Raw genomic sequence first — 27115 nt, 5'->3', positions numbered from 1 at the left:
TTATACTTTGGGTAATTGCTTATCCCCCTTGGGCTTGGCACCCCTTGTTACTACCTTTTTTCTATAATAAACAAGGATATATTTATATAACTGCCCCAGTTCAGTTGCCTTTTTGACACTTGCAATTGTACACCTTACAGGTCTGGGTGTATCCATGGTCATGTGATCACGTGACGATTATTCAGCGATCCATTGCTCTAGCCTGAAGCTGAAAGTTGTGGCAGGCAAGAGCTGGCGATTACCTACATGCGCAGAGGAACCGTTCCCGGCAGTATAAATTAGATCCCGGCAAGCAGCTGTGCATTTAGCAGTGCACGTTATATGGGATTCACCCTGTACACCGTCCAGCAGCGCGTATATAGAACCGTTGGCTCTCCGCCCTGTGTGATCATCAGCCAATCAGAAGCTGCAGCCGGAGAATGTGACGCGCTCCGCTGACGAACCAATCAGGACGCTCCTGGGCGCTCGCGGTCACAGCGACGAGCCAATCACCGGGCGGGTCACCGGAACGCTCTGTGTCAGTGACGCTCCCGTTCTGCTGTCTAACCCGTTGCTCCGTCATGTCGGCGGTTCCGTGTTCGGCCGCCTCGTGCGCCGGGCCTGTCCCGGGAATGTCCATGTTCCGCTGGTTGGAGGTGCTGGAGAAGGAGTTTGACAAGGCGTTCGTGGACGTTGACCTCTTGCTGGGCGAGATAGACCCTGACCAGGCCGACATCACGTATGAGGGCAGGCAGAAGATGACCAGTCTGAGCTCCTGCTTCGCTCAGCTGTGCCATAAAGCCCAGACCGTCAGCCAGATCAACCACAAGCTAGAGGTGAGTGCCCGGCTGGGCAGAGGTTGCGTGGCCTCTGAGGGTTTCCGATCTGTGACACCCCACACATCAGCTGGCCTAGATAGTAACCGTCTTCCTGGTTGCTATGGGCAACACATTGCTTTCAGCTGAATTAGCAATTCTAATGGGTGTCTGGGATGTTTTAACCCCTTTGGGGTCATCATCACCTCTTCTAGGGTTCTAGGCCCCCAATGATAATGGCAGACCCTAATATAGATAGTACCTGTGGGAAAACCCTTACTTGCCTGCTCCCCGCTGCTCTGTTCCTGCCCCTTCACTGGACTTCCAGCACCCCCCCCCCCCCCCAAAGAATACAAAAGTGATTGGGGTACTCTGTTTAACAGGGTTGCCCCATCATAAGAACGTCTCACCTATCCAAAGGCGAGGGGACCGTTGGGAGTCTTGCTGATAATGAGAACGGGGTCCCTGAACTGAATAAAGTGGGGGTCAGCTGCTGCGGAGGAGCAGAGCATCGTGCTCCGTTATCTCCAGCAGTCTCATATAGATGAATGGAGCCGGAGCCTGCGTGACCATCACTTCAATCATGCTTGTGATTAGTGGGGGTACCAGGCTTCGGGCCCCCACTGATCACGTACTGTTGGATAGGTAATAAGGGGGTCATTTATCAAACTGGTGTAAAGTAGAACTGGCTTAGTTGCCCATAGTGACCAATAAGATTCCTCCTTTTATTTTCCAAAGGAGCTGTGAGAAATGAAAGGTGGAATCTGGTTGGTTGCTAAGGGCAACTAAGCCAATTCTACTTTATACCAGTTTGATAAATGACCCCCCCCAGATATCATTTCTGGCTTTCACCATTCCTGGTCGTCTCGGGGACCTAATTTGAGTGGGATAATTTATTAAGACTGGTGTTTTAGACATCGGTCTTAATATCCTCTATACCTGGCGGTGGATGAAGAGGCACCGACCTTTACATAACTTCGGCGCATCCAGCGCCGGTCTATATGTAAGCCATTTAGGCCATTTTCTACGCCTAAAACGGGTGTAGAAAATGATGAATGAGAGGGGCCTGCTGGCCGCTCTACTTCCTCGCCTTCCCATGCCCACTTTTTTAGACCTGGCCTGAGCGGGGAAAAGTCAGTTAGTTGTGCCTCAATCTACATTTGAAATACTCCTAATAAGGCTCCATTCACATGTCCGCAAATGGATCAGCATCCGTTCTGCAATTTTGTGGAAAAGGTGCAGACCCATTTATTCTCTATGGGGACAGAAAAGATGCTGTCCCGCATTTCCGGGCCGCGGCTCTGCAAAAAATAGAACATGTCCTATTCTTGTCCGCAATTGCGGTTCTATGGAGGGTGCCAGCCGGGTGTATTGCGGACGTGTGAATGGACCCTTAGGCCTCGTTCACACTTCAGTGTTTGGTCAGTGATTTCCATCAGTGATTTGTGAGCCAAAACCAGAAGTGGAGCCTCCACAGACATGAGGTAGAAGGGAAAGATCTGCTCCTGTTCTGTGTTTAGAGTTGTACCTGGTTTTGGCTCACAAATCACTGATGGAAATCACTGACTAAACACTGAAGTCTGAACGAGGCCTAAGGTGTATTTCAGCATGATAAATGACCTCCAAATGTCTCTGATTTCACGGTGAGGACACCACGGGAGGCTAGATGAGCGGGACTGTCGGGTACTGGTGGCAGATTGGGGAGGAACATACCTTATGAGTGGTTGCCAAATTATGCACATCCATTGCTGTGAGAGACGTACACAGGAGGCACAACCAAAGTGGCAAATGGTGGGCAGAAAATGAGAGCGGCAGCAATGTAGTCACCTCCTATATCGCTTGATCCTTCCCAGCCCTGAAAATGTTTGATGCGGGCTGCTCCTTCGGTTTGGTCACATGATAATTTTCAGAGCTGTCGACTGGTTGAGGGTGATCATGTGATAACCCCTTACTGTTCTGTGGGTTATTTTTCAGTCCCTGGTATTTGGCACTTTGGCAGCAGGGCGTTTATCGGTATCGGCTTTGCCTTTATTGTAATGACAGCTCTGTTAGGACACCTCATTAATTCAGGGGAGACGACTGTCCTCAAAGATGGTAGCTGATTGACCCCCTGGAATTAGCTGCCGCAAGGCTGCTTTCTGAGTCTTATTGTACTTGCTATGTTCAGTCTGTTACACAACATGTTTCTAAAGCAGAGCTGTAGTATAAAGCATGGTGTATAGCTTGTGGAGCAGCCTGAGGCGCAGATGGGATAGGAGGTGTCCTCCAGGCTCCCATAGACTCTCTATAGGCACCGTAGCTATGGCGCTAGCACTGATCATATTCTTTCTTGTTCTTTACAGGGAAACCTCTTAGGCTCCCTAACAAGTAATCTCTAATAGCGCCATGCTTGCCACCAAATAGGTTCTCCTAGCTGCCTAGCAACCAGTGCCCCCAGCCTGTGAGTGACACCGCCGGGCCTCCATGCTCCTGTGGAGAACCAGCTGTGCCAGTCAGTGTAGACAGTGAGAGGACGGGGGGTTGACTGGAGACATTGGCCTCATTTATAAAATAAATAAATAATAAAAAATCTGACAAATACCAGTCATATCAACCATTTCACTGAAAATAACGAAGGCGCGGACGCTGTGGCCCACACGCACTTTTCGTTAGACTAGTTCATGTATGAGGACTATGGTCTCCTGCAGGGGGTGTCTTTTCAAGTATGAAGTATTATTTCAGCATCGTTCTAATGAAGGTACCGCAGTAGACTCCCAGCCTGTGTCCTCCATCTTGAGGAAATTATAAATGACTCACACACAATTAAAGGGGTTGTCCGGCCGATGAAAAAATGTTAAAGCAGGCTCAGATTGGTGTAAACTAATGAAATAAGTGATGCTCGTTTTATTGGTTCTCCGATGCTTCCCAACCCCCCCAGACAGGAAATGAATATTCAGCCAATCGGCAAACTCCTTCAGCCGGTGAGGAACTGATTGGTCAAAATGGTTAAAAACGTATGGACCAGTCCAGCTCTTAGAGAAAACCTTCATGCTGTGACTATTGGAAACGTAGCCGGGGGCGCTGCGTCGACTGCCGGGGGCCTCTTTTCCTAGATTTCAAGCCGCCCCCTGCAGGTAGAAACATGAGGTCCGTGACAACTGTATCCCCGGAGATACTGTCTTCTCATGTCTTTGTGTGCCCAGGACGTGACAATCGGTCGCCCTTTCGCTCTGATGCTCAGTGGAGGACACTAGGAGTACAGTATTATATGGGCTAGTTCCAGCGTCCATTTCAGTAACCTAGATCTGGAAGGTGTGAATGGCTTTCTTCCCATTTCAGATGATTGTAGTATGTGTGAGACAGAAGTAATTGAGTTGTGATGATGATTTAGAAATACTAAATCATAAATATTGGCTCTGTATGTAGGTTCCTTAAAGGGGTTATCTAAGACCTATAATACTCCCCCACATGCCTGGGCCCCTCACACAGATAGTATTTTCCTCGCTACCAGGCACCCGCATCACTTCTGATGCTGCCACTGCGTCGCCCGCGATGCTAGAGAGGCTCGTTCCCGTCGCAGCCTGCTATTGGCTGACCCTGTCGCCGGATGCATTCATCTGCGTGACAGGGAGGGGCAGCAGCGGCCATGCCGGCATCAAAAGCAATGCGGGTGCCGGGAGTGAGGTAAGTAAGGAGCCTGGGCATTATAGGTCTTGGGCAACCCCTTTTAAAGTAATTTTCCTATTTGCATAAACATCTTGGGTATCACTACCGCCCAGAACAGCGCTATACACTACCCACTCGATCCGGTGACATCACCAGGCGCCCTGCTAGGTTGAAGTCTCTGCCTAGCATTGTGTTGTGAAGCCTGGTACATAACCTGCTCGCAGCAAACAGCCTTGTCCTGCACGATGTTCCTATCCTACATACTAAAGGAGTGGAGGGGAGCTGTACCCAGTCAACCCCTTTAAGTATTTTAATTTTCTTAATTCCTGGAGAACCCCTTTGAGGTGGTAGTGCGCTTGAGTAAACTTTTAACTGCATGCTTGTTACACTCTTACCAGTTTGCTAGTCTGGATCGGCAGGTTTGGAAAACCATCTGATGTGCATGGCATCCGTCAGACTCTCCCGCAGAGCGGATTTTGGAGTGTGATGAGGACTGACCAAGTCCTTTTTGTTCTCTAGCGTCAGGTGTTTGGCTGTGGCTACTCCAACAAGCAGCAGGAAAATGGCGGAAGGCTCGGCCTTGCAGGGATCCTATTCATTTCCATGATGTTTATGCATTTAACCAACCCTTATGTCTTTTGTTTCAAGACCGTGTTCCTTCCACCTCAATCCTATACCCCCAGTGTGTAACGTGCCCCCTCAGATGCTTTATGATGCAGTAGACCTGGTCATTTCATGGTCAGTAGCCGTTCTCTGCAGGACAGGTTTTTCTACATGGCTGTGTGAACACACCTAGAGATAATCCTGTTCCTTGAGAAACAAAGTGGTTTTACAGGACGATGCAGTACGTGCCCGTAGAAAGAATGGCTGCTGTTGCTGTTCCCTGTAATCACACTTACAGTGCAAAGTGAAGCCTGAAATGGATGTGCAGACCAGATCCAAACCAGCCTATTGTGGCACTTTGTGGGGGGAGATTTAGCAACTGCTGCAGATTCCACCTTTCACTTTTCACAGCTCCTTTGGAAAATGAAGTGGAATCTGATTGGTTGCAACAGCAGTTTTGATAAGTCTCCCCCTATGTGAGTGTACCACCCGGATTGTGATTTTATAGACCTGAACTCTCAGCGTCTATTCACTAATTTCTATTCTGTTACAGGAACCAGCACGTGACTGAGAGAGACAGCACCTCATGGACCCCATTGGCCATAATGGGGGCCATTGGGTTGCTCATGCTGCTCTGTTTGTACCCTTTTTAAAAAAAAAAAAATTTAACACCGAGTCTGCGATGATGGCATCTAATAGAAAAAAGGCCTGGCTGGATTCCTTTAACCCTTTTTAAGGACATGGCCATTTTCAATTTTTTGCTCCCAGCCTTCGCAGAGCCATAACTTTATTTTTCCATTCATAGCTTTGTGAGAGCTTGTTTTTTGCAGGACAAGTTATACTTTCTAAGGGCACCATTTACTGTTTCATTCCAAATGGGGTGGAATTGGAAAAAAAACACACTTCCACCATGCATTCCCTATGCAGTAAAACTGACCTTTTACCTTCGTTCTTTGAGTCAGTACAATTACAGCGTTGCCGCATTTGTATATATGCCATATTCTGATCCCCATAACTTATATTTTTACCTCTACAGAGCTGTGTGGGGGCTCATTTTTGCGAGACAGGCTGACCTTTTCATTTACACATGTGTGGTTTATAACTTTTTGATCTTATTACATTTTTTTTGGTAGATGAAGCGATAAAAAAAATGGAGAATCAGCCATTTTAAAAGTAAATGGGGGACAGATCCGTTTTCTATTGTGTCCGAGAAAAACCTGATCCGTCCCCATTGACTTACATGGTGTGTCAGGACGGATGCGTCTTGCTCTACACCACATCGCGGACAGAAAACCGCTGCTTGCAGCTTTATTCTGTCCGCAATGGGGACGCAACAAAACAGAAGGGAATGCATTGACAATGAATGGGGACAAAATGGAAGCGTTAAACCCATCCTCCCCTCCTATGACAGATCTCAATAGTGGAAAGGGAAAACGCTAGTGTGAAAGTTTGGGCATTTGCAGCGTTTTCTATGTTTGTTTTTTATTATGGGGGGAAAGGAGGTGATTAGAATTTAAATTTTTAATATTTTTAATTACACTTTTTTTTTTTATAGTTCCCTTAGGGAACTTGAACATGAACTCATCAGATCACTTCTCTCAGACTCCAATTAATTGGAATTGAAGTGTATCACGAATTTGCTAGGTTCCTATGGAGCTCTACCACAGACGCACAGCATAGCCGCGGCAGCCTTGGATCCTTCAGGGGGACGAGCCTGCCGCAGGGAATGAACGGCTCTCATGATCGCAGACATTATCCTCGGGTGTCTGCTGTGTGAAAGTGTGGCGCTCACTCTGCTCCAGAGCATGTTATCAAGTTGTGTCAATTATGGCGATACTATATGTATGTACGTGTGACTTTCCATGGAAAAAATGGTTTTATGCCTATTTCTCTAGTTATTGGGATCCTCTCCCTCCACCATTGTCCCCACCCCCACTGTTCTTGGAGTTTTTTTTTTTTTTTCTTCTCTCTCTCTCTCTCTCTCTCTCTCTCTCTCTCTCTCATATATATATATATATATATATATATATATATATATATATATATATATATATATATATATATATATATATATATATATAGTAATGTCTTGTAATTAAATATTCAGTTTTTTTTTTATTAGGCTCAGCTTGTGGACTTTAAATCGGAGCTGACAGAGACGCAAGCAGAGAAAGTAGTATTGGAGAGAGAGGTCCATGACCAGCTGCTACAGCTCCATGCCGTTCAGCTACAGCTCCATGCCAAGAGCGGCCAGAATGTGGACTCTGGGGCCATCAAAGCCAAACTGGTAAGTACAAGTGGCACTTTTCAGCAGGAGAAGGCTCACCCACACAGCTAGGGTTTCCCAGGAATGTCTCTGCCAGATTCTAACACTTCCTTGGCCTGACAGCCACCAGATTTATTTCCAATTGAGCATTTATGGGACCAGCTAGGACGTCTGCTATGGCAACCTACAAGTGTGGCCAACCGTACCTCATCTTGTATCCAGGGTGGAGGTGGCCCAACAGTGTACTAGAGCCCCCTTTCAATTGTACAGTTTTCCCCCAATAAACTTTTCTCTTTCTCTCATATCACTTACATATATCACATTACAGTCACACATGGAAAGTTTCATTCAATTCCAACAACTTTCTTGGTGCATTATTTTTTGGGTCAATGACTGTTTTGGTGACCTGAAGTGCCAGGTACTGCCACACTCTCCCTCCTGTTCATTGTGGGGGTTGCACTACCACCAATCATAAACTGATGGTCTATCCTAAGGCCCCTTTCACACAAGCACGTTTTCCACATGGGTGTGATGTGAACGCATAGCGCCCGCACTGAATCCTGACCCCTGCATTTCAATGGGTCTGTGTACATGAGTGTTTTTCCATTTTATTTTATCTGCGTTGCGTGAAAAAGGCAGCTTGTTCTATATTCAGCATTTTTCACGCAGCCCTGGCCCCATAGAAGTGAATGGGGCTTCGGTGAAAAACTCATTGCATCCGCAAGCAAGTGCGGATGCAATGCGTTTTTTACTGATGGTTTCTAAGAGATGTTTGTAAACCTTCGTTTTTTTTTTTTTTTTTTTTATCATGCGCTTGAAAAACGCATGAAAACACATTGCACCCGTGCTGAAAAAAACTGACTTAACTTGCTTGCAAAATGGTGTGAATTTCACTGAACGTATCCGGACCTAATCTGTCACGCTCGTGTGAAAGAGGCCTAAGGGTCAGCCATCACCTGAAAGGCTTGGACCACCCCTTTATTATAAGACATGTACTTAATCTATACAGTCATAGAGGTGGTTGCAAATCGAAACATGCTATTTCAGTACTGACTTACTTATGCATATTTTGTGTCTTTTTTTCATTTTTCCTTCCTGTTACATATTTTTCTTTATCCTCTGCTATATAACATTAATGGCTATTCTAATCAAATGTCTTTCTTCTTGCTCTAAGTCTGTCCCTAGCATGGACGTATTGGTGAGTACTGCACGATTCTGTCATTCACTGTGCTTTTCTTCACATCACCATTTTCAGATTTTTCGAGAAACTTTAAAAGACCTCTAGATAGAGAAGTTCTGGTGCACATCACCACTGCAGTTCACTCCATGCAGTTTCTACCAAGGTTGCTGCGGGCAGTGGGGAAGAAACTGCCATAGAAATGGCAGTGATTTGTAATGGAAAATATGCCACGGTGTCATTGCCGTCTTTCTAGTTTCGTGTTGTATCACACATAGAAGCAGTTCCTCTTTCACTAAACGGTTTGCATTGTAGAAGCTGATGGGCCTTCCTTTCCAGTCATTTAAAGGGGTTTTCTGGGACTTTAATACTGATGACCTATCCTATCCCTGGCCTAGGGAAAGCTCTCGCAGCTTATCCTAGGCCAGTGACAACACATTCATCGGTCACGCAGTCTAGGCGCAGCTCACCCACATTGATGTGAATGGGGCTGAACGCGATACTAAGCACAGCCGCTATACTATGTACGACTCTGAGCTTGGTGAGCACAGATAAGGCCACATGCTCACAGGACCGCTGGTGCCTTCTCAAACAGGTGATTGGCAGAGGTCCCGGGCAAAGGTCACAATAATGCCTGTACAAGCGTCTTGTGCTTGTTTAGGCAATTTTACTCCCTGGAAAAAGTCTAAGGCGTACCAATATGCCTAAGGCCTCTTTCACACTTGCGTTGTCCGGATCCGGCGTGTACTCCACTTGCCGGAATTACACGCCGGATCTGGAAAAAACGCAAGTGTACTGAAAGCATTTAAAGACGGATCCGTCTTCAAAATGCGTTCAGTGTTACTATGGCAGCCAGGACGCTATTAAAGTCCTTATTGCCATAGTAGGAGCGGGGGAGCGGTATACTTACCATCCGTGCGGCTCCCGGGGCGCTCCAGAGTGACGTCAGAGCGCCCCATGCGCATGGATGACGTGCCATGCGATCACGTGATCCATGCGCTTGGGGCGCCCTGACGTCACTCTGGAGCGCCTCGGGAGCCGCACGGATGGTAAGTATGCTGCTCCCCCGCTTCCCACTACACTTTACCATGGCTGCGAGGACTTTAGCGTCCCGGTAGCCATGGTAACCACTCTAAAAAAGCTAAACATCGGATCCGGCAATGTGCCGAAACAACGTTTAGCTTAAGGCCGGATCCGGATCAATGCCTTTCAATGGGCATTCATTCCGGATCCGGCCTTGCGGCAAGTGTTCAGGATTTTTGACCGGAGCAAAAAGCGCAGCATGCTGCAGTATTTTCTCCGGCCAAAAAACGTTCCGTTCCGGAACTGAAGACATCCTGATGCATCCTGAACGGATTTCACTCCATTCAGAATGCATTAGGATAATCCTGATCAGGATTCTTCCGGCATAGAGCCCCGACGACGGAACTCTATGCCGGAAGAAAAGAACGCAAGCGTGAAAGAGCCCTTAGACTTTTCCCCCACATTCATCAGCGCTGTGAACGGCACAGGCAGCGCAGTGATGCAGTCTGAAATAACCAATAGCAAAGCTCCTTACAGCAAGGAGCTTTGTTATTGGTTGGGTATTGGCTCGCCAGAGCAATACATGTTGGGTCAGCCAGGGGAAGGCGGCTTGAGCTGGAAGGAGGAGCGGCCGGCTCCCGGGGGTGGCTGTAGTAAGGAGAGCAGGGCGCGCTGCCAAAGGACCCTGGCAAACATGACAGGGCTACTGGAAAGCTAAGAAGCCGTGGACTCATGTGACTGGTCTGAGAGAAGAGATTCCCCCGATCCTGTGAACAGGTGTAAAGCTTTTTCTGGAATAAAGCAGCCATAGTTTTCTAATCCTGGACAACGGATTACGTTTTACAATGGATTATATGGTGCTTCTCATTCTTCTTTGTTACAGCTTCAGGACAGTTATAATTTTTGTGACAGGCTTTTATGTATTGTTAGCATTTTTACCCATACATGGGGGAAATTTATTACTACTTTCTTAAATTTTAAAACTAGACCCGACAAGCAGATGTGCATGAGTGATGCATAGTGAGGGAGCAATATTAAGACTGGCATTCCCATACTCCAGTCTTCATCCCCCTGCACCTAATTTATTAGGAGTCAAGTGCCTCTTGATAAGTTGGTTGCATCTCTGCCCCTTCGTGTTCCAGAAACTCAAGTGGATTGAGGCATAACTAGGGATGAGCGAATCGACTTCGGATGTTACATCCGAAGTTGATTAGTTACAAACTTTGTTGTAATACTGTACGGAGTTCCTGAGTTCGGTAGCAAGGTTTTTTACAGTAATATTTAATTCCGGAAGTTATTACAAGAAGTCTCGCTTGACTTTGAAGTAATAACTTCAGCTCATCGGAGCCAATAAAGTCTAATACTGTATGGAGCGGGGAGCGGTGTGGATCCGATGACATATCGAGGCTTCCCCCTAGCAGTGAGTCTGGTGACCTTACTGGCACTAATGGCTGGGCTTAAAATAAACGTTTGGTGTTAAAGCCCGCCCACTGGCAACACTGCTAGGCAGAGCCCCCGCCCCCCCCCCCCCCCCCCGAACAGCAGAAGCTGCCCCTCGTAAATCATTTAGCTTAAAGGGGTATTCCCATCTCACTGATCATAGTGTAAGCTTTTACTTAGGTGCCATGGATCATTTTTGTAATTATGTTGTTTTATCTAATTTCCACCCTTTTTGACAAAATGCCTTCCCTCCTACCCCATTGCTGTATGAAGGTAACTATTAGATACGGCCACCGCTTCTCTCCCGAATCCAGGGGCCGTGCTTGCGCAGAAGGCACTTTATTTCCAGCCAGCTTGCCGGCTGCTCAATGCAGTCCTGTCCGCGCATGCGCAAAGCTTATTCCTTCAGTGCCGCGTCTCATAGAGAGCCGCGCATGCTCTGTATGCAGTGTGGAGATAGGACTTGGGGGACGTGCCCTGCATCTGAGGATCGGGAGAACAATAAGCCTATGTGAGTGGCAGGTGTACTAACTAATTCATCCCCAAATCCACCAACGATTTTATGACAATCAAGGGGGCTATTGGACTCTGCAGGACACTATGCAGTGGAGGAAGGCTGGAGGAGGACGCTATGGAATTCATGGACACTGGGGGAGGACACTATGGAGTGCGACTACCACATGAACGAGCACGCAAGGACTGAGTTCTTAGTGTGATGTCATAAAGAGGCGTGGCAGGCCTTCACTCAAACTGCCTAAGCCCTACCAGCCCTAGGTTCCATTCACACGACCGCAATGTTTTGCGGATCCGCAAAACACCGGGCTGGCACCCCAATAGAAATGTTTATTCTTGTCCGCAGCTGTGGACAAGAATAGGACATGTTCTATTTAAAAAAATATATAAATTCGGAGCTGCAGACCGGAAGTTTGGGGCCGCGCACTGGAAATGCGGACAGCACACAGTGTGCTGTCCGCATCTTTTCCGACCCCATTGAGACCCCATTGAAAATGAATGGGTCTGCACCCGTTCTGCATAATTGCGGAACAGATCTGGACCCATTCAACAGACGTGTGAATGGACCCTTAGAAGCAGGAAACCAGGAAGTGAACAGCAGCAAGATGGGAAAACCCCTTTAACGGTGCCTTATTTTCAGTCACTGCCATTTTTGCACAAGGTGACAGCAGGCGGTGCAACCATATAGGTTATTTTTTTTAAAGTGGGACTGTCATTCATTTTATTTTTGTAATGTGTAGGGACAGATAATGACATATCCAGAGGATAAATCGTCAGTTCTAAAGACTCTGGAAAACCCCTTTATGTAAAGAGAAGTCAGAGGAGCATTGCTAAGGCACAAAATGGGACACTTGAGAGCTATTTTTCTAATGGAAATGTACGATTTCAGTAATTTAAAGTATATTTCAAAAATGGTCATTATCTGCCCCTACACATTACAAAAAAAAAAATTTACAGTTACACTTTGTTACAGAAAAATGGTGGCAAACCCATGAACATGGTGACAGTTATTGCTGGTTGCCAGGTTCTGAGAAGCGAATCTGACCATCAATCTGTGTGTGCTGTTTCCGCCATACAGGGTATAGGCTACATATAGGTTGCAATCATTTTCAGAAGTTTTTGCTTTGTCACTTAACCCTTTGACATGCATTCGCAACTCAAGCTAACTGGGATTGTAGTCATGTGGTGGTACTAACAGATGTGACTCTGGCTTCACACGTTTATCAGCGTGCTCACTAAGGGACATTCTGGCATGTGCATGCAGGTCTCCTCATAACCTGAACATGAGGTCCTTAGAGCTCTGTGGGGGGCTGGAGATAGCTGAGCACTTGTACTCGTCTACCTCCAGCCGTCCCATATAGTTGAATGGAGAGGTGTATGTGTGTCTGTAACTGGATGCAAACGGGGACCATAGGACCCTGTTCTCATGATCAACAGGGGCCCCAGTAGTTAAACATCCAGCAATCAGACACTTATCTCCTATTCTATGGATGGGGATAAGTTCTCTTAATGGGACAGCCCCTTTTAATAATTTTGGCACATTGCGGAAGCTCTGTGCACCAGAAGCTGAAATCTGCACCAGCTTTACTACTGAAAACGAATGTAACGGTCGTAATTCCCTCCATTTGTGAGTTATAGGTTGATACAAATAATCGTAAGTGTGACAGATGAAAATATGGCAGGTGCTAGTTTCCATGGGCCTTGTGGAACATGGGAGATTCCTGACTGATGCGTCAGCGCTCTGTTAGGGAATTTTGGGGTGCTGTGTTTTGCGGTTCGCAATCCTTGGATCCACAAAGCCCAAATACCAGCCATGTGCACACTGCATCATGGTGCGGAACCTACTAAGTTATATATACTCCAGAGGTTCTAGCATAGCGATTGAGATCTGAAAGTCCAACCTATAGAACTCCAGTTAGATTTTTAAGCCTAAGGGTTGAGAACATGAAGATCACGTTCCTCATATGAACATGTTCCTTACGAATGTTGGAACTTTCTCACATTTCATATTCCTATTGTCAATGCAGGAAAAGGAGCTGCAGGCCAACAAGAAGGAAAAGGTGAAGGAAGCGCAGTTGGAGGCTGAAGTGAAGCTGCTTCGTAAAGAGAATGAGGCTCTCCGCAGACACATTGCTGTTCTCCAGGCAGAAGTCTATGGAGCAAGGCTGGCTGCTAAATATTTAGATAAGGAGCTGGCTGGAAGGTAAGAGCTTTTATGGGATAATACATCCACCGTCTGCTCTACTACAGATAAAAGCCTAATAAATATTAATCAAGTCTATTGCTTATTGTTGCCTTGCAGCTAGATCTACAGCTTTCCAATGCTTGATGAGGTCAAAAGTGTAAGGAATGGGTCTCTGCTGCTGGCTGAAAGAACAGATATAGTTCTAAAAAGGCTCCGTGTAAATGACATTATGGTCTAGGGCAGGCAAGAGAACTTCAGCCATGTATAGAAAGCCCAATTTTTTTACTGACATTGGCCATAAACAGACTTCTATTGCTATAAACCATTATTAATTTTTAACATATTTATGTAGAACTGACCGAAAAGACTAGGGTAGAACCCCAGATTACTGAAGCTAAAATGTAAGTGAACTGCCTATTACACCAGCACAATATCATTTAATGTATAGCGCCAGTAGCTTCCAGGGTGCCGTAAGTATAAAATCACTGAATGCCAGGATATTCCCAAGGACAGTATCACTGAGGGCAACTTCCTAAAACGTAACTTTTAATCTGCATACAATTAAGATACAAGACATAATAGGGGCGGTCCAGACTGGACCATGATACAAGTAGTATAAAAAGCTGTCACTACAATGGACGGTTAGTAAGGAGAATTCTGACAATCGGATACAATTGGGGCAGAGAATCAAGATATACTGTCTGTTCCTATTTTGCCCTTATCAATACTACTCAGCCCAGAGATGCACCTTGCGGTAGATGCACTCTGTCCACGTCCCTGGGCTAACCTGTCCGTATACAGCCCTATCACTTTCTGACACAAGATACAATATCCCAACGCAGTTTCCCCTTATAGATAATTAAAGGTTCATCAGGGGACTAACAGTATCAGTATAATGGTAGGATGCAAAAGTACAAATAGAACTGAGAAATAATACATTACTGGAGCGCCCCAGACTAGTATACATCTGTGACGAGGTAATGAAAGAGGCTCAAGGATGGAGCACTTTATACAATGTGTAATTCCTAAGATTTACTTGATATTACAACAATACTGATCAAATTGTTACACCATTCAATAATAAGTAGAAAACAACTCAGCTGATTAAGGTAGAGGCGCAAATCTCAGATGCAAGATACACAGCTGGGGGGCTCCAGGGGGCCAGAAAAAACAGCTCCATTTTGCCATGGAAACGAACTCATTTAAATGAAAAGGTGCTGGGCGGGCTCCAGCTGGAGAACTCTATCTCGGGCTCCGCCCCTCATAGTCCCGGGATCCATGTTAACCACCATCATTGGGTGACAACATAAAATAATCCTCCCCACTAAGGCTACTTTCACACTAGCGTTTGGGGCTCTGCTTGTGAGTTCCGTTTGAAGGCTCTCGCAAGCGGCCCCGAACGGATCCGTCCAGCCCTAATGCATTCTGAGTGGATGCGGATCCACTCAGAATGCATCAGTCTGGCACCGTCTGTCCTCCACTCCGCTCAGCAGGCAGGACACCTGAACGCTGCTTGCAGCGATCGGGTGTCCGCCTGGCCGTGCGGAGGCAAGCGGATCCGTCCAGAGTTATAATGAAAGTCAATGGGGGAGGATCCGTTCAAAGGTGACACAATATGGTGCATTTTTCAAACGGATCCGCCCCCCATTGACTTTCAATGTAAAGTCTGGACGGACCCGTCTGAATACAAATTGTACTTAGACTTTTTTAGTAAAATATAATGCTGACGGATCCGTCTGAACGGATACCATCGTTTGCATTATAGGAGCGGATCTGTCTGTACAAATACCAGACGGATCCGCTCTGGACGCAAGTGTGGAAGTAGCCTTAGTCCCCACCAATAGTCCTCGGATGCCATGCGTCTCAGGACTCATTTATAAATAAGAAATTCGGAGAGTGAGGGAGATAATTAAAGAGGACCTTTCACTAGAATAAAACGTCTAAACTAACTATACAGACATGTAGAGCGGCGCCCAGGGACCCCCCTGCACTTACTGTTATACCTGGGCACCGCTCCGTTCTCCCGTTATAGCGTCCGGTATCTTCATAGTTAGGCTCCACCCAGGGGAACCTGCCGGCGCCTCCTTCTCCCATGCTGTAGCGCTGGCCAATCGCAGCGCTCAGCTCGTAGCCTGAGAGTCTTCTTTTTCTCTCAGGCTATGAGCTGAGCGCTGTGATTGGCCAGCGCTACAGCATGGGAGAATGAGACGCCAGCAGGTTCCCCTGGGAGGAGCCTAACTATGAAGATACCGGACGCTATAACGGGAGAACGGAGCGGCGCCCAGGTATAACACTAAGTGCAGGGAGATCCCTGGGCGCCGCTCTACATGTCTGTATAATTAGTTTAGAAGTTTTATTCTAGTGAAAGGTCCTCTTTAACAAATACTGGCCAATCCTTCTAATGGATCCACATGTGTCTGATGTGGTACTTTCCCACCCAAGTATTGCATCAGATGGGGTAGATGCCTGCAGGAATGTTTGGTCCACAGCCACTTCTCGCGACCAATCCCAGTAGGGACATGGTTGGGTAGGTTTCACTGTGGGGCTTGTTCGGCTTGTCGTTTTGTTAGAAATTTGAAAGTCAATATATGTTCAGCCACAAATATGAGCTTATACCGTGAGGGATTTTATCAATTGCAGAAGCAAAGGGGTAGTGTATCTTTGTCAGTGCCCCTGTCCCTTGGATTACATGGGGAAAACATTTAGGGAATTCGGTCAACGAATTCTGGAACATGTTAACGATACCAAGAAAAAGAATAACACCCCCGTGGCTAACCATATCTGGGAATGCCACAATGGAGATTCTAGGTCTGTCGTTTTCAGCATTGGAACTGATGAGACCGGAGAATACTCCAAAAAGAAACAGAGTGGATATATAGGTTCCGATCCCAGTCACCTGGGGCATTAAACAAGAGACTTACCCTTTCTTGCTATATTTGAGGGTTAGTTTCCTTTCTGTTTTACAATTTGCTTCACCTCCTTTACCTGATGGAAATGATCATCGACGCATGAAGCATCATTTCTGTAATTATCTATAAAAAGGGTCCTTTATCCGACCGCTATTCAAATATCATGTTCTGTATAAGATTGTGGTCATGTGTTTTGTCATGGGAGTGGGTTTGGTAACAGGTTTTTAACATCATGTCCTATATTCCGATGAACTCCTGGCATGGTCAAACCAGAACACCAGTACATAATCAGTTTCCTCATTCCCAAACTAGAATATCAGTATACAATTAGTGTCCTCGTTCCCTCCTGTTCTTTGTTATATATTGCGGCGTTAATGGGATCCATTTTTACAAATGGAACCATATTATACATTATTCCACTGGGTTCTATGTTTTTACTTGGTGAGTTTGGGGCGGTATCTCCTTGTGTCCTCGTTATAGTATAATAAGGGGTGGGGCTATTAGGGTCAACATGAAGGTCCAGGGCCTCTTATGCCACATTACATGAGGTTTGTGATATCTTGCGCGATGCCCGGCTATCTCTGACCTGTATGTCCCACGACTTTTCGCGTTGAACACACGGCCATGTTGGATTACATTAGGTGCCTGTGCGCTCCACTGTCCTCTATGGTGGAGCGCACGGTTAACACATGGGGAGGTCAATGATTTGGCCCCTCACGTTTCCATTTGCACTATCCTGCGCGATCTTCCTCGGCTGCATCTACAACCCGTGTGTTCCGCGGCTGTTGAGCATGGAACGCACGGCCATTTTTGACCGTATCACATGACTGTGTGCGCTTCACGTGCATCCATCGTGGGACGCGCGGTCACGTGGTGCACGAGCAGCCAGGTCCTTTAGCTGGTCTCTCCACATAGAGGCTTGGGGAGCACAAAGGTGGGAGTTTTTTTTTTATAAATGAGTCCTGAGACGCATGGCATCCAAGGACTATTGGTGGGGACTTAGTGGGGAGGATTATTTTATGTTGTCACCCAATGATGGTGGTTAACATGGATCCTGGGACTATGAGGGGCGGAGCCTGAGATGGTGTTCTCCAGCTGGAGTCTGCCCAGTACCTTTTCATTTAAATGAGAGTCCTTCCTTGAGCCCCTTTAAGTAGACTACATGAGTAGTGAGAAAGAGAGAAGGGTAACAAACAGGATGTAAGAGTAGAAGTTCATAGGCTATTCTATCAATCTGACTAGTAATATAGTTGTATGGAAGTTGTATGTTTTGTGGAATGAAAGTTAAAATACACATTTTGAATGGAGCGGTGGTGTACATGCTTGACCAGTGCCCTGTTTAAACAGGGGCAACATTCCCAGTGATCGGACCGCCACCGATCCAAAAGTTAGCCACTTTCAAGTGGGTGGGGAATACCCCTTAAATATCAGGAATTTATACAAACCTCTTTCATATCTCTCTGAAGGGTGCAGCAGATACAGCTGCTTGGTCGTGATATGAAGGGTCCAGCTCATGACAAGCTATGGAATCAACTCGAGGCTGAAATTCACCTACATAGACATAAAACGGTCATCAGAGCCTGCAGAGGACGAAATGACTTGAAGCGACCCTTATCTGCTCCTCAAGGGCATGTAAGTTCCCTGCTCAGTAATAAGTCCTTAGGCTTAAAATATATGGAACTCATGATCCTTTCTGTCAATAGGATGTTCATGTTTGCATCCATCATTACAGCAGCATTGGAAGCTGTGATATGTAGAGGCGGCCATAGCGGTGCATTTAAAATAAGTTTACCCCAATGACCACACAGCACACGTGAACAGACTTTCATTAGCTTCATATTACTCAGGTAGTCGTAGTAGGGAAGTTCCTAATGGGGGTTAGAGACATATCAAAAGTTTTGATCGGTGAGTTTTAAGACCCCCCCCCCCCCAATGTGTATCATAATATAAAACCAGCAAACCTGTGGATAATACAGTTTAGGTTTTCAGAACATTGCATACCTGAGCTCTAGTGTAACCTACAACACCAAGTTGCTTTATTATGAACATACAGTAGATATACAAAGTCTACACCCCCCCCTGTTAAAATGTCAGGTTTCTGTGATGTAAAAAGAGACAAAGATAAATAATTTCAGAACTTTTTCGACTTTAATGTGACCTATAAACTGTACAACTCAATTGCAAAACAAACTGAAATCTTTTAGGTGGAGGGAAGAAAAAATATAAAAATAAAATATGGTTGCATAAGTGTACACACCCTCAAACTAATACTTTGTTGAAGGACCTTCAGATTTTATTACGGACAGTCGTGTGAAAGAGGCCTTAAACGTAGAGAAATTCAAATTTAGAAAATTGTGACTTATTCCAAAATTTTCTGTAAAATTAGATTTTTTTTTATAAATAAAAAAATAAAAATATTGACCCAAATTTACTGCGAACATGATGTATGTCATCAAAAAACAATCGGTTAGATAAGTAGAACCACATAAATAGACCTGGACAGGAAGGTGAAAACTGGCCCGGGGTAGAAGAAGTTAAAGAAGCACTCCGTTTTTTTTTTTTCTTTGACCCTTTTTTGTAAACGACATTAAGTAGAAGGAAGCTGAGGCAGTCATCTTGCCAACCTCTATTGCTGAATTGGTCCACTGTTGCATCCATCACACGACCCCCTGCTCTGCCTGTTTGAATCCTACAGCATCTGCTGTGTGTACCGAAAGTCGGTCTCTAATTGCATTTCTGCGAGACGGTCACTGGTCCACTAGGCTTGCATGGAGAGACTGCCTTCCGGTCCACTCAACAGATGCTGTGATGCGACCTGCAGCCCCAAACCAAAATTTGGTAATCTAGAGGTTGGTGAGAGACCTAGACATGTGCATGAGAAATCCCATTGACTCTGATTGTATACAGAGTAGAGTACCTGGTCCTTTATTGACTGAGTGGGAACTTTGGCTTAGTGTTACTAATGTATCTGCCTCAGAAAAGTGGCACGAAATTGTACATTTTAATGCATCTTGGGTTTCTACACTTTTTCCGGCATGCTCAACATGGTGGTGGAACTTAGGCCACTTTCACACTGGCGTTTCTGGTTCGGCTTGTGAGATCAGTTTCAGGGCTCTCACAAGTGGCCCAAAACGGATCAGTTCAGCCCCAATGCATTCTGAATGGATAAGGATCTATTCAGAATTCATCAATTTGGCTGCGTTTGGTCTCCTATGCGTTTTTTAGGCGGTCACTAAAACGCAGCTTGCAGCATTTTGGTGTCCGTCTGACGATGCAGAGCCAAACTGATCCGTCCTGACTTACAATGTTAGGCTACTTTCACACCTGCGTTCAGGTGTCCGCTCGTGAGCTCCGTTTGAAGGGGCTCACAAGCGGCCCTGAACGCAGCCGTCTGGCCCTAATGCATTCTCAGTGGAGGCGGATCCCCTGAGAATGCATCCGTCTGCCAGCAGCTCAGCCTCCGCTCCGCTCAGTGAGTGGACACCTGAACGCTGCAAGCAGCGTTCGGGTGTCCGTCTGGCCGTGCGGAGGCGAGCGGATCCGTTCCGACTTATAATGGAAGTCAATGGGGACGGATCCGCTTGAAGATGACACCATATGGCTCAATCTTCAAGCGGATCCGTCCCCCATTGACTTTCAATGTAAAGTCTGAACGGATCCGCTCAGGCTACTTTCACACTTAGAAATTTTTCTAAGTTATAATGCAGACGGATCCGTTCTGAACGGAGCCTCCGTCTGCATTAATATGATCGGATCCGTTCAGAACGGATCCGATCGAACGCTAGTGTGAAAGTAGCCTAAGTCAATGAGGACAGATCCATTTTACACTGACACGATATGGTGCAATTGAAAACGGATCCGTCCCCCACTGACTTTCAATGGTGTTCAGGACAGATCCGTTTTGACTTTGTTCATGATAATGTAAACGGATCCGTTCTGAACGGATACAAGTGTTTGCATTATCTGTGCAGATCAGTCTGTGCAGATACAAGAAGGATCCGCACCGAATGCAGGTGTGAAAGTAGCCTTAGCTGAAAGTAGGCCAGCACTGTTCTTGAGTGAAACTTGGCCTTTATTGAGTCATTTTTAAAACCGCTAACATGCAATCCATGGTACAGGAAGCCTGCTCCTCTGACATGTTTCTGGCCCACATGGACCCTTAATCATAGAGTGAACATGGCAGGCTGGAGATCTTAACATGCGTTCCGGACGTGCCTCCTAATCAACAACACACAGACAAAGTGAAAAAAGCAACTAATAGTTTAAAACCAAGTCCTTCCTATGATTTAGTCCATATCCCAGATCTATAGGATTAATAAATCTGGGCCTTTGTCATCTTTGCCCCCCCCCCCCCCCCTTCCCCCTTTCAGTGTGTATATATACCATTATATACAAATGTACGTTTTCTTCTTACTCATTTCTTATGTTCGAGATTTTCAATGTGGCCTTCTGAACCAGCAGGATCCAGACTGCCTGAAGAAAAGTCAGGGAGTTGGTCCCATCAGAAAAGTGATTTTGGCTAAAGAAGACCATGAAGGACTTGGCATATCAATCACGGTGAGCTGACATTTATCTACAGCCTGTATTTGTGGGCAGGGGGATAGTAGAACTTGTGTATACAGGATAGATCACATCTTCTTGATGAAGAAATGACTGACACGAGGAGCTAGAAAGCTGTCCTGTTGTGGCAAAGTAAAGCGGAAACTGCATAAAGCTGGTTCTTCACAACTGTGTTACGTGACATTATATTCCCAAGCCTCTAGCTATTCTAATAAGCAGATCTATGTGATATTACAGTGAACGTGTGGCCCTAATCCCAGGCAAAAGCTGCCACTCAACATACCAATGAGTCCTGCTTTGTGAATTAACCACGAGCCCCTGGCCTTTTTACTTTGGGTCTTCACCTATGGGTGATCAATGCTCACATCAGAAATCCTGTGTCAGCCATAGAAACCTTTTGGTGGAGGATGTATTGGCCTCTGTTGGCACCAGTTTGGTAATACAGTTGGCACTATGTGTATACTGTACACCGTCTATAGTCTCGTAGCGTGCCAGAAATGTCATTTTGGCATATGTCAACTCTTGCTGGTTGACATCTGGAAACCATATAGAGTGGATGCCTGGATTCATCTAAAGACTATGCATAGCTCTGTGTCCTGTGTGACGACAGCTACAGACAGTGCAGGGATACACGTGTCCTCCCTGTGGATAGCAAATATGTATTTTTATTTTTTATTTTATTTTTGTGCGATTTATTTATTATAATATTGATGCAAATTATTTTTTTCTTTTTTTTCTTTGTACTGCAGGGAGGAAAGGAGCATGGTGTTCCTATTTTAATATCAGAAATTCATCCAGCTCAACCTGCTGATCGATGTGGAGGCCTCCATGTTGGTGATGCAATTTTGGCGGTAAATGGTATAAATTTAAGGGATGCCAAACACAAAGAAGCGGTCACCATTCTTTCTCAGCAGGTAAGGAGTGCTTTTATTTTGGCTGATGGTAATTGTGATCATTTATAGGATGCATAGAAGCAGGATGAGCTCTTTGCTGGTGCCAGTTGTGACTGTAGCAGTTAGCTGCAGCTTTGATGGTCTCACTTTCTCATTAAATAAGTGGCATGTATTATAGTAAAGTTTTATATATTCCTATGTATAGCTAGATAAAGATAGATCAATGTAAATAGTTGTGTTATTACATATAAAACCTATTGGCCCAGATTTACTAATCCTAAAGATGTCATAAGCTTAGACAGCCTGTCTAGATCTGCACCAGATTTTTCACAGGGGCTCAGGCTGGATGGTAAGGCTACTTTCACACCAGTATGGATCAGCAAAAATGCTTCCATCATGATGATACAACCGTCTGTATCCGTTATGAACGGATCCGGTTGTATTATCTGTAACATAGCCAAGACGGATCCGTCATGAACTCCATTGAAAGTCAATGGGGGACAGGTCAGTTTTCTATTGTGGCCGAGAAAACGGATCCGTCCCCTATTGACTTACATTGATCAGTCCCCCATTGATCAGTCTTGCTCTGCACCACATCGCGGACAGAAAAATGCTGCTTGCTGCGTTATTCTGTCTGTAATGGGGACACAACCAAATGGAACGGAATGCTTTCTGGTGACTCTGTTTTGTCTCTATTGACAATGAATGGGGACAAAACGGAAGCGTTTTCTTCCACTATTGAGATCCTATGACAGATCTCAATAGGGGAAATGGAAAACGCAGATGTGAAAGTTCAGGGATAAATACTTTCACTTACTGTGTAGGATCTATTAGTTGACTTACTTTTAGGCAGATTTTTACACCAGAATTGTTTGACAATTTTGATGCAAAATCTGCGATTCTGCAGCAGAAATTCTGCTGTGGATTTGCTGCAGATATCGCCTTTTTATTAAGAGGTGAAATCCGCTATGGATATCTGCAGCAGAAACTGACATGCTGTGGAGGTAAAATCCACAGTGAATTTATGCTGCAGATTATTTCATTTGCGGCGTGTGGATACAATTTGTAAAAATTTATTTCCACTTTGTTGCCACTATAAAACGCTGCAGCTTGGCTGCAAAAAAATCCAGAGCAGCAAATCTTCAGCATATCCTTCCGGCGTGGACGTTCCCTTAAACCAGGGCTTGACAAATTTCCTTGGAATCGGGGAGCCAGCTAAAAAAAGTTAGGAGCCGTTTTATTTTTTTATAAAGCCTTATTTTCAGCAACAAAAATAACACCTCTTAAGTTAACATATAAAGAAGTCTAGAACCAAAACATGGGCATTAACAACATGTACAGTGGCAGTGTACAGAACCGCACACACATCCGCACGGTCAGTCACCCTGGGGCACATGATGCAGACCCACTGCGTCCTACCTAACTCCTCTGCTCCCCTGATGCCACCCTGTCCACCCCAGTCTCTGCCCGCGGGTCACTCCTCCCCTGCCAGACTGTCCGAGAAGTCCACGTAGAGGCGGCGGAGTGCTGGTGTTCTGTTAGATTTCCCTACCTCGTCACTTCCAGCCCCACCGGACATGACGTGAGGAGGTGCGCCGCGCAGGCGCACAACGACTGGGTAGGGAAATTTCACTGCAGAATTAGCTGTACACTGGCCGACACTGCGCATGAGCCGGGAGCCTCACCAGCGGTTAGGGTAGGGAAAAAGCACTGGCCCGTAATTTTTCCCTTCCTTAACCGCTGGTGAGGCTTCCAGCGCATGCGCAGTCTCGGCCGGTGTCCAGCTGAGAACATCCATCCGATCACCGCGCCTGTGCAGTGGTCCGTAATTTTTCCCTACCCTAACAGCTGGTGAGGCTCCCGGAGCATACGCAGTGTCGGCCGGTGTCCAGTTAACTCTGCTGTGAAATTTCCCCATCCCATCATTGTGCGCTTGCGCTGCACACCTCCTCAGTGATGTTCGGTGTGAACGGAAATGACGAGTGTAGGGAAACATAACAGAATACCGGAAGCGCCCAGGATTACTGGGGGGCAGCCATGGGATTTGTTGAGCCCCTGCCTTAAACTTCCATAACCCCACTTCAACCAGGAATGTACAAGCCTGGTCTTATACATCACTTTGGGTTTCACCCCATTGTTGAGTAGTCAGGATAATGGCAGTCAGAAGAAGGAAAGCTTGCCCACTGCCCCCGATTTACCAGAGTGGGCACTCCACGGCCCCCCTCCTCTCTCATGTCAGTTGGAAACTTTACTTCACCATCCTGCCTTGTGCTTTTCTTCCAGAGAGGAGAAATTGAGTTTGAAGTGGTCTATGTCGCTCCAGAGATAGATTCAGATGATGAGAACGTGGAGTATGAGGATGAAACTGGACATCGCTATCGCTTGTATCTGGATGAGTTGGAGGAAAGTGGAACTAGCCCTAGGGCAAGCAGTAAAGATGGAAGTGGAGATGCTAAACCTTTACGAGGTAAATCTGCTTGCCCAAGGGATAATCTCAAGGAAAACATTACGTATTGAGTTAATTTACTATTATTTCTCACTTCTCTTCCAGTGTTTGACCAAAAGCATCACATTGAGGTACATGAAAACGGAGAGCTGGAGTCGACAAGTGAATCTCTGTCGGGGGACACTGCTTCCAAACTGGCGTATTCTTCCGAATCTCTGTCATAGGAGCAGCCTCCTGTTATTTAGAGGAAGAGACCAATACTCTAGTGGATGAGACACTACAGTCTCGAAAGAGGCCGGATACCTATGCCTCCATGCGGTTTCCTCAGGGTCTGTCTGAGCAATTCTACATGTGCAAAAATCTGTCACTTATCCACTAGCAGTTGTAGCCGTTGACATTGCATGTTTCTTTCTTTTATTTTCTACTTCTTTTTTGTAAGCACCAAAGCATGTCCTTCAACTGTAACCTGAAAAAATTGCTTTACATGTCTGTCATTGGTGAAACTGGACTGGTAGTGTTTACAAGACAGAAGGTGTAGAGAGAGTGGAAGAAGGGCCTCATGAGTGCCAACTGGGCCAGCACAATCCTCCAACCAGTAAGGCTCATGCAGTACATATATCCTGCCTTCTGCAGTCGTTTTTTGTATGTCAACGTTTTCTAGTGAGATTGTTAATCCGCCCGTGTATGTATTTTTTATTTATCCAGAGTATGACTATACAGGGTACTCGCGGCCTTGTTCCCTGTGAGAAGGATTAGCTACAGTGTTTGGACCTCTGATCATCACTTGCCATAAGGCATGAATTGACTGTTTTAGCTATAGCGTTAAGACTGTTCAATAAATCAGAACATGCCAGCCCGTGGGTCGTGTGTGCATTCAAGAGAGGGGAGAAAAATGGCCCTTTTCTCTTATAAAGCAGGGTTTAAAGTGCAGGTGTGGACCCAGCCAAACACTGTAGCAACTAATGGAGCAGTGCACATAAACAGGGACTTGCCTGTCACTATTCGTGTATAAAACGGACGTGAAACAGTCCTCTCCCCGTATTGTTTCCAGCTGCACTAAAGGCATTATGGGAAGTGTATATAGTAGTTAAATTGCTATTTATAAAACTATTTAGTCTCTCCTGTATGTGACCTGATCTTTTTGGTGTCACTTAAAGGGGTTGACCAACTCGGAGACTTTAACAGATGCCTGCACTGTTTTGTACCTTTTGTGAAACTCATAATCACCTGTTCATGCACCCTGTCGACATGTGTGCCACTGATGCCATTAACTGGTTTGAGTAGAGACATATCCCCCTAGCGCTGAGTAACATGCTGTTTAGGAACACATCACTGCTTAGGCCAGTCATTGGCTGCAGCGCACATGTGTCCCCTGTCCTGAAATTTATAGGACTTTGAACAGGATATTGCAAAAGAGAGCGGAACAAGAGTGGCGGTGAGTATGAGTGAGTTTGTTTTTTGTTTTTTAACAGGTATTGCAGGGGCCTATTAAAGTCATTTAAGTTGCACAACCCCTTTAATCTAGGTTATGTATATGTTTAAGACTTTTTATACTGTATTTTTTTAGCTTTCCATTTTTTTTTTTGTTTTGTTTCTATTATATTGACAACTCTCCAATCACATCCATTACAGTAGTCATATGACCATATACTGCATTTATCAATATATTCATTGTCATTTTCGTCAAAACATGTATGCTTTAATAGATAGCAGCAGTAGAAATGTGTCCAGGATGGCTGTCCTCTTATCCCACCCATCCGTGTGCGTTGTGTACATCATGTTTTCCATGCCAAAATAGTGCAAATGGATTTCATACTGATACATATCCATATCATAACGGTATGTTTTGTACGGTCTTCTCCTTGGGACTACAGTGATTATAGGTTCTACCCAATTAAATAAATGCACTAAATCTGGGTTGTGTGTGTTAGTCTTTGTTATTCTCTGTAGAGGAATAAGAGCATTTCCATGTAAAAATAGTTAATTTTGGCTGTTTTCACACCACCATGTAAAATGCTTTTAGAAAGTCTTCAGACCCTCTCACTTTTTACATTTTATGTTGTGTCATCTGCACTCAATCCCCCTTAATAAAAATAATTTTAGAAATTTTGCAGATTATAAAGGAAACATTTTAAATTTCCCATGGACATAAGTATTCAGACCCTTTTCTAGGACACCAGAAATTTAGCTCTGGTGGGCCTCCCATCAACAAGAAATGCTACAAAGAAAACAACAAAACATGGTTATGCATTATTTTCTGGTCCAGAGCTATCCATAAGTTGTTATAGCAGGACAACCTATTTATCACCTATCCACAGCATAGGGGCCAAGTACCTGATCAGTGGTGATCTGACCAAATGAGTGGAGTGATAGTCACACACTGCTCTCCATTCATCTCTATTGGGATATCTTTGCAGTTACACAGAAATAAAGAACAGCAGGGCGCATGCGTGACCATCACTTAAGTTATTTGGTCAGCCCACTGCTGACTTATCATCTGTCCACAGGATAAATACTAAATAGACTGATCTGTTTTGCATGCCGTGGCTGCTCTCTCCTCCTGGCAGACTGCTCAGTCACGGGGCATTGCCCTTCCTATTGCGTGACAGCCAAATCAGCCATAATCATACATTCTGAGCGCTCTGTACAGTATTGAAACAA

General features: G+C 45.4%; 1 protein-coding gene across 4 annotated transcripts; it reads left to right on the top strand.

Annotated features, from left to right (window-relative positions):
- The first annotated feature begins 476 nt into the window (after positions 1–476).
- On the top strand, positions 477–26371 carry GOPC (golgi associated PDZ and coiled-coil motif containing). 4 transcript variants are annotated; one of them, XM_044289569.1, is made up of 9 exons: positions 477–815; positions 7165–7329; positions 8483–8506; positions 13489–13664; positions 18022–18187; positions 21017–21112; positions 21865–22029; positions 24292–24475; positions 24560–26371. In XM_044289569.1, the coding sequence occupies exons 1-9, from the start codon at positions 561–563 to the stop codon at positions 24676–24678; spliced, it is 1350 nt and encodes a 449-aa protein (XP_044145504.1). In that variant the 5' UTR covers positions 477–560; the 3' UTR covers positions 24679–26371. The 4 variants fall into 4 exon arrangements, with proteins under 4 accessions (XP_044145504.1, XP_044145503.1, XP_044145506.1 ...); XM_044289568.1 differs by having other exon boundaries at positions 21014–21112; XM_044289571.1 differs by lacking the exon at positions 8483–8506 and having other exon boundaries at positions 478–815.
- Positions 26372–27115: the final 744 nt, after the last annotated feature.

The sequence above is a fragment of the Bufo gargarizans genome, chromosome 4 (assembly GCF_014858855.1).
Source record: "Bufo gargarizans isolate SCDJY-AF-19 chromosome 4, ASM1485885v1, whole genome shotgun sequence".
Classification (NCBI taxonomy): domain Eukaryota; kingdom Metazoa; phylum Chordata; class Amphibia; order Anura; family Bufonidae; genus Bufo; species Bufo gargarizans.
This window is presented reverse-complemented; position numbering and strand designations above follow the sequence as displayed.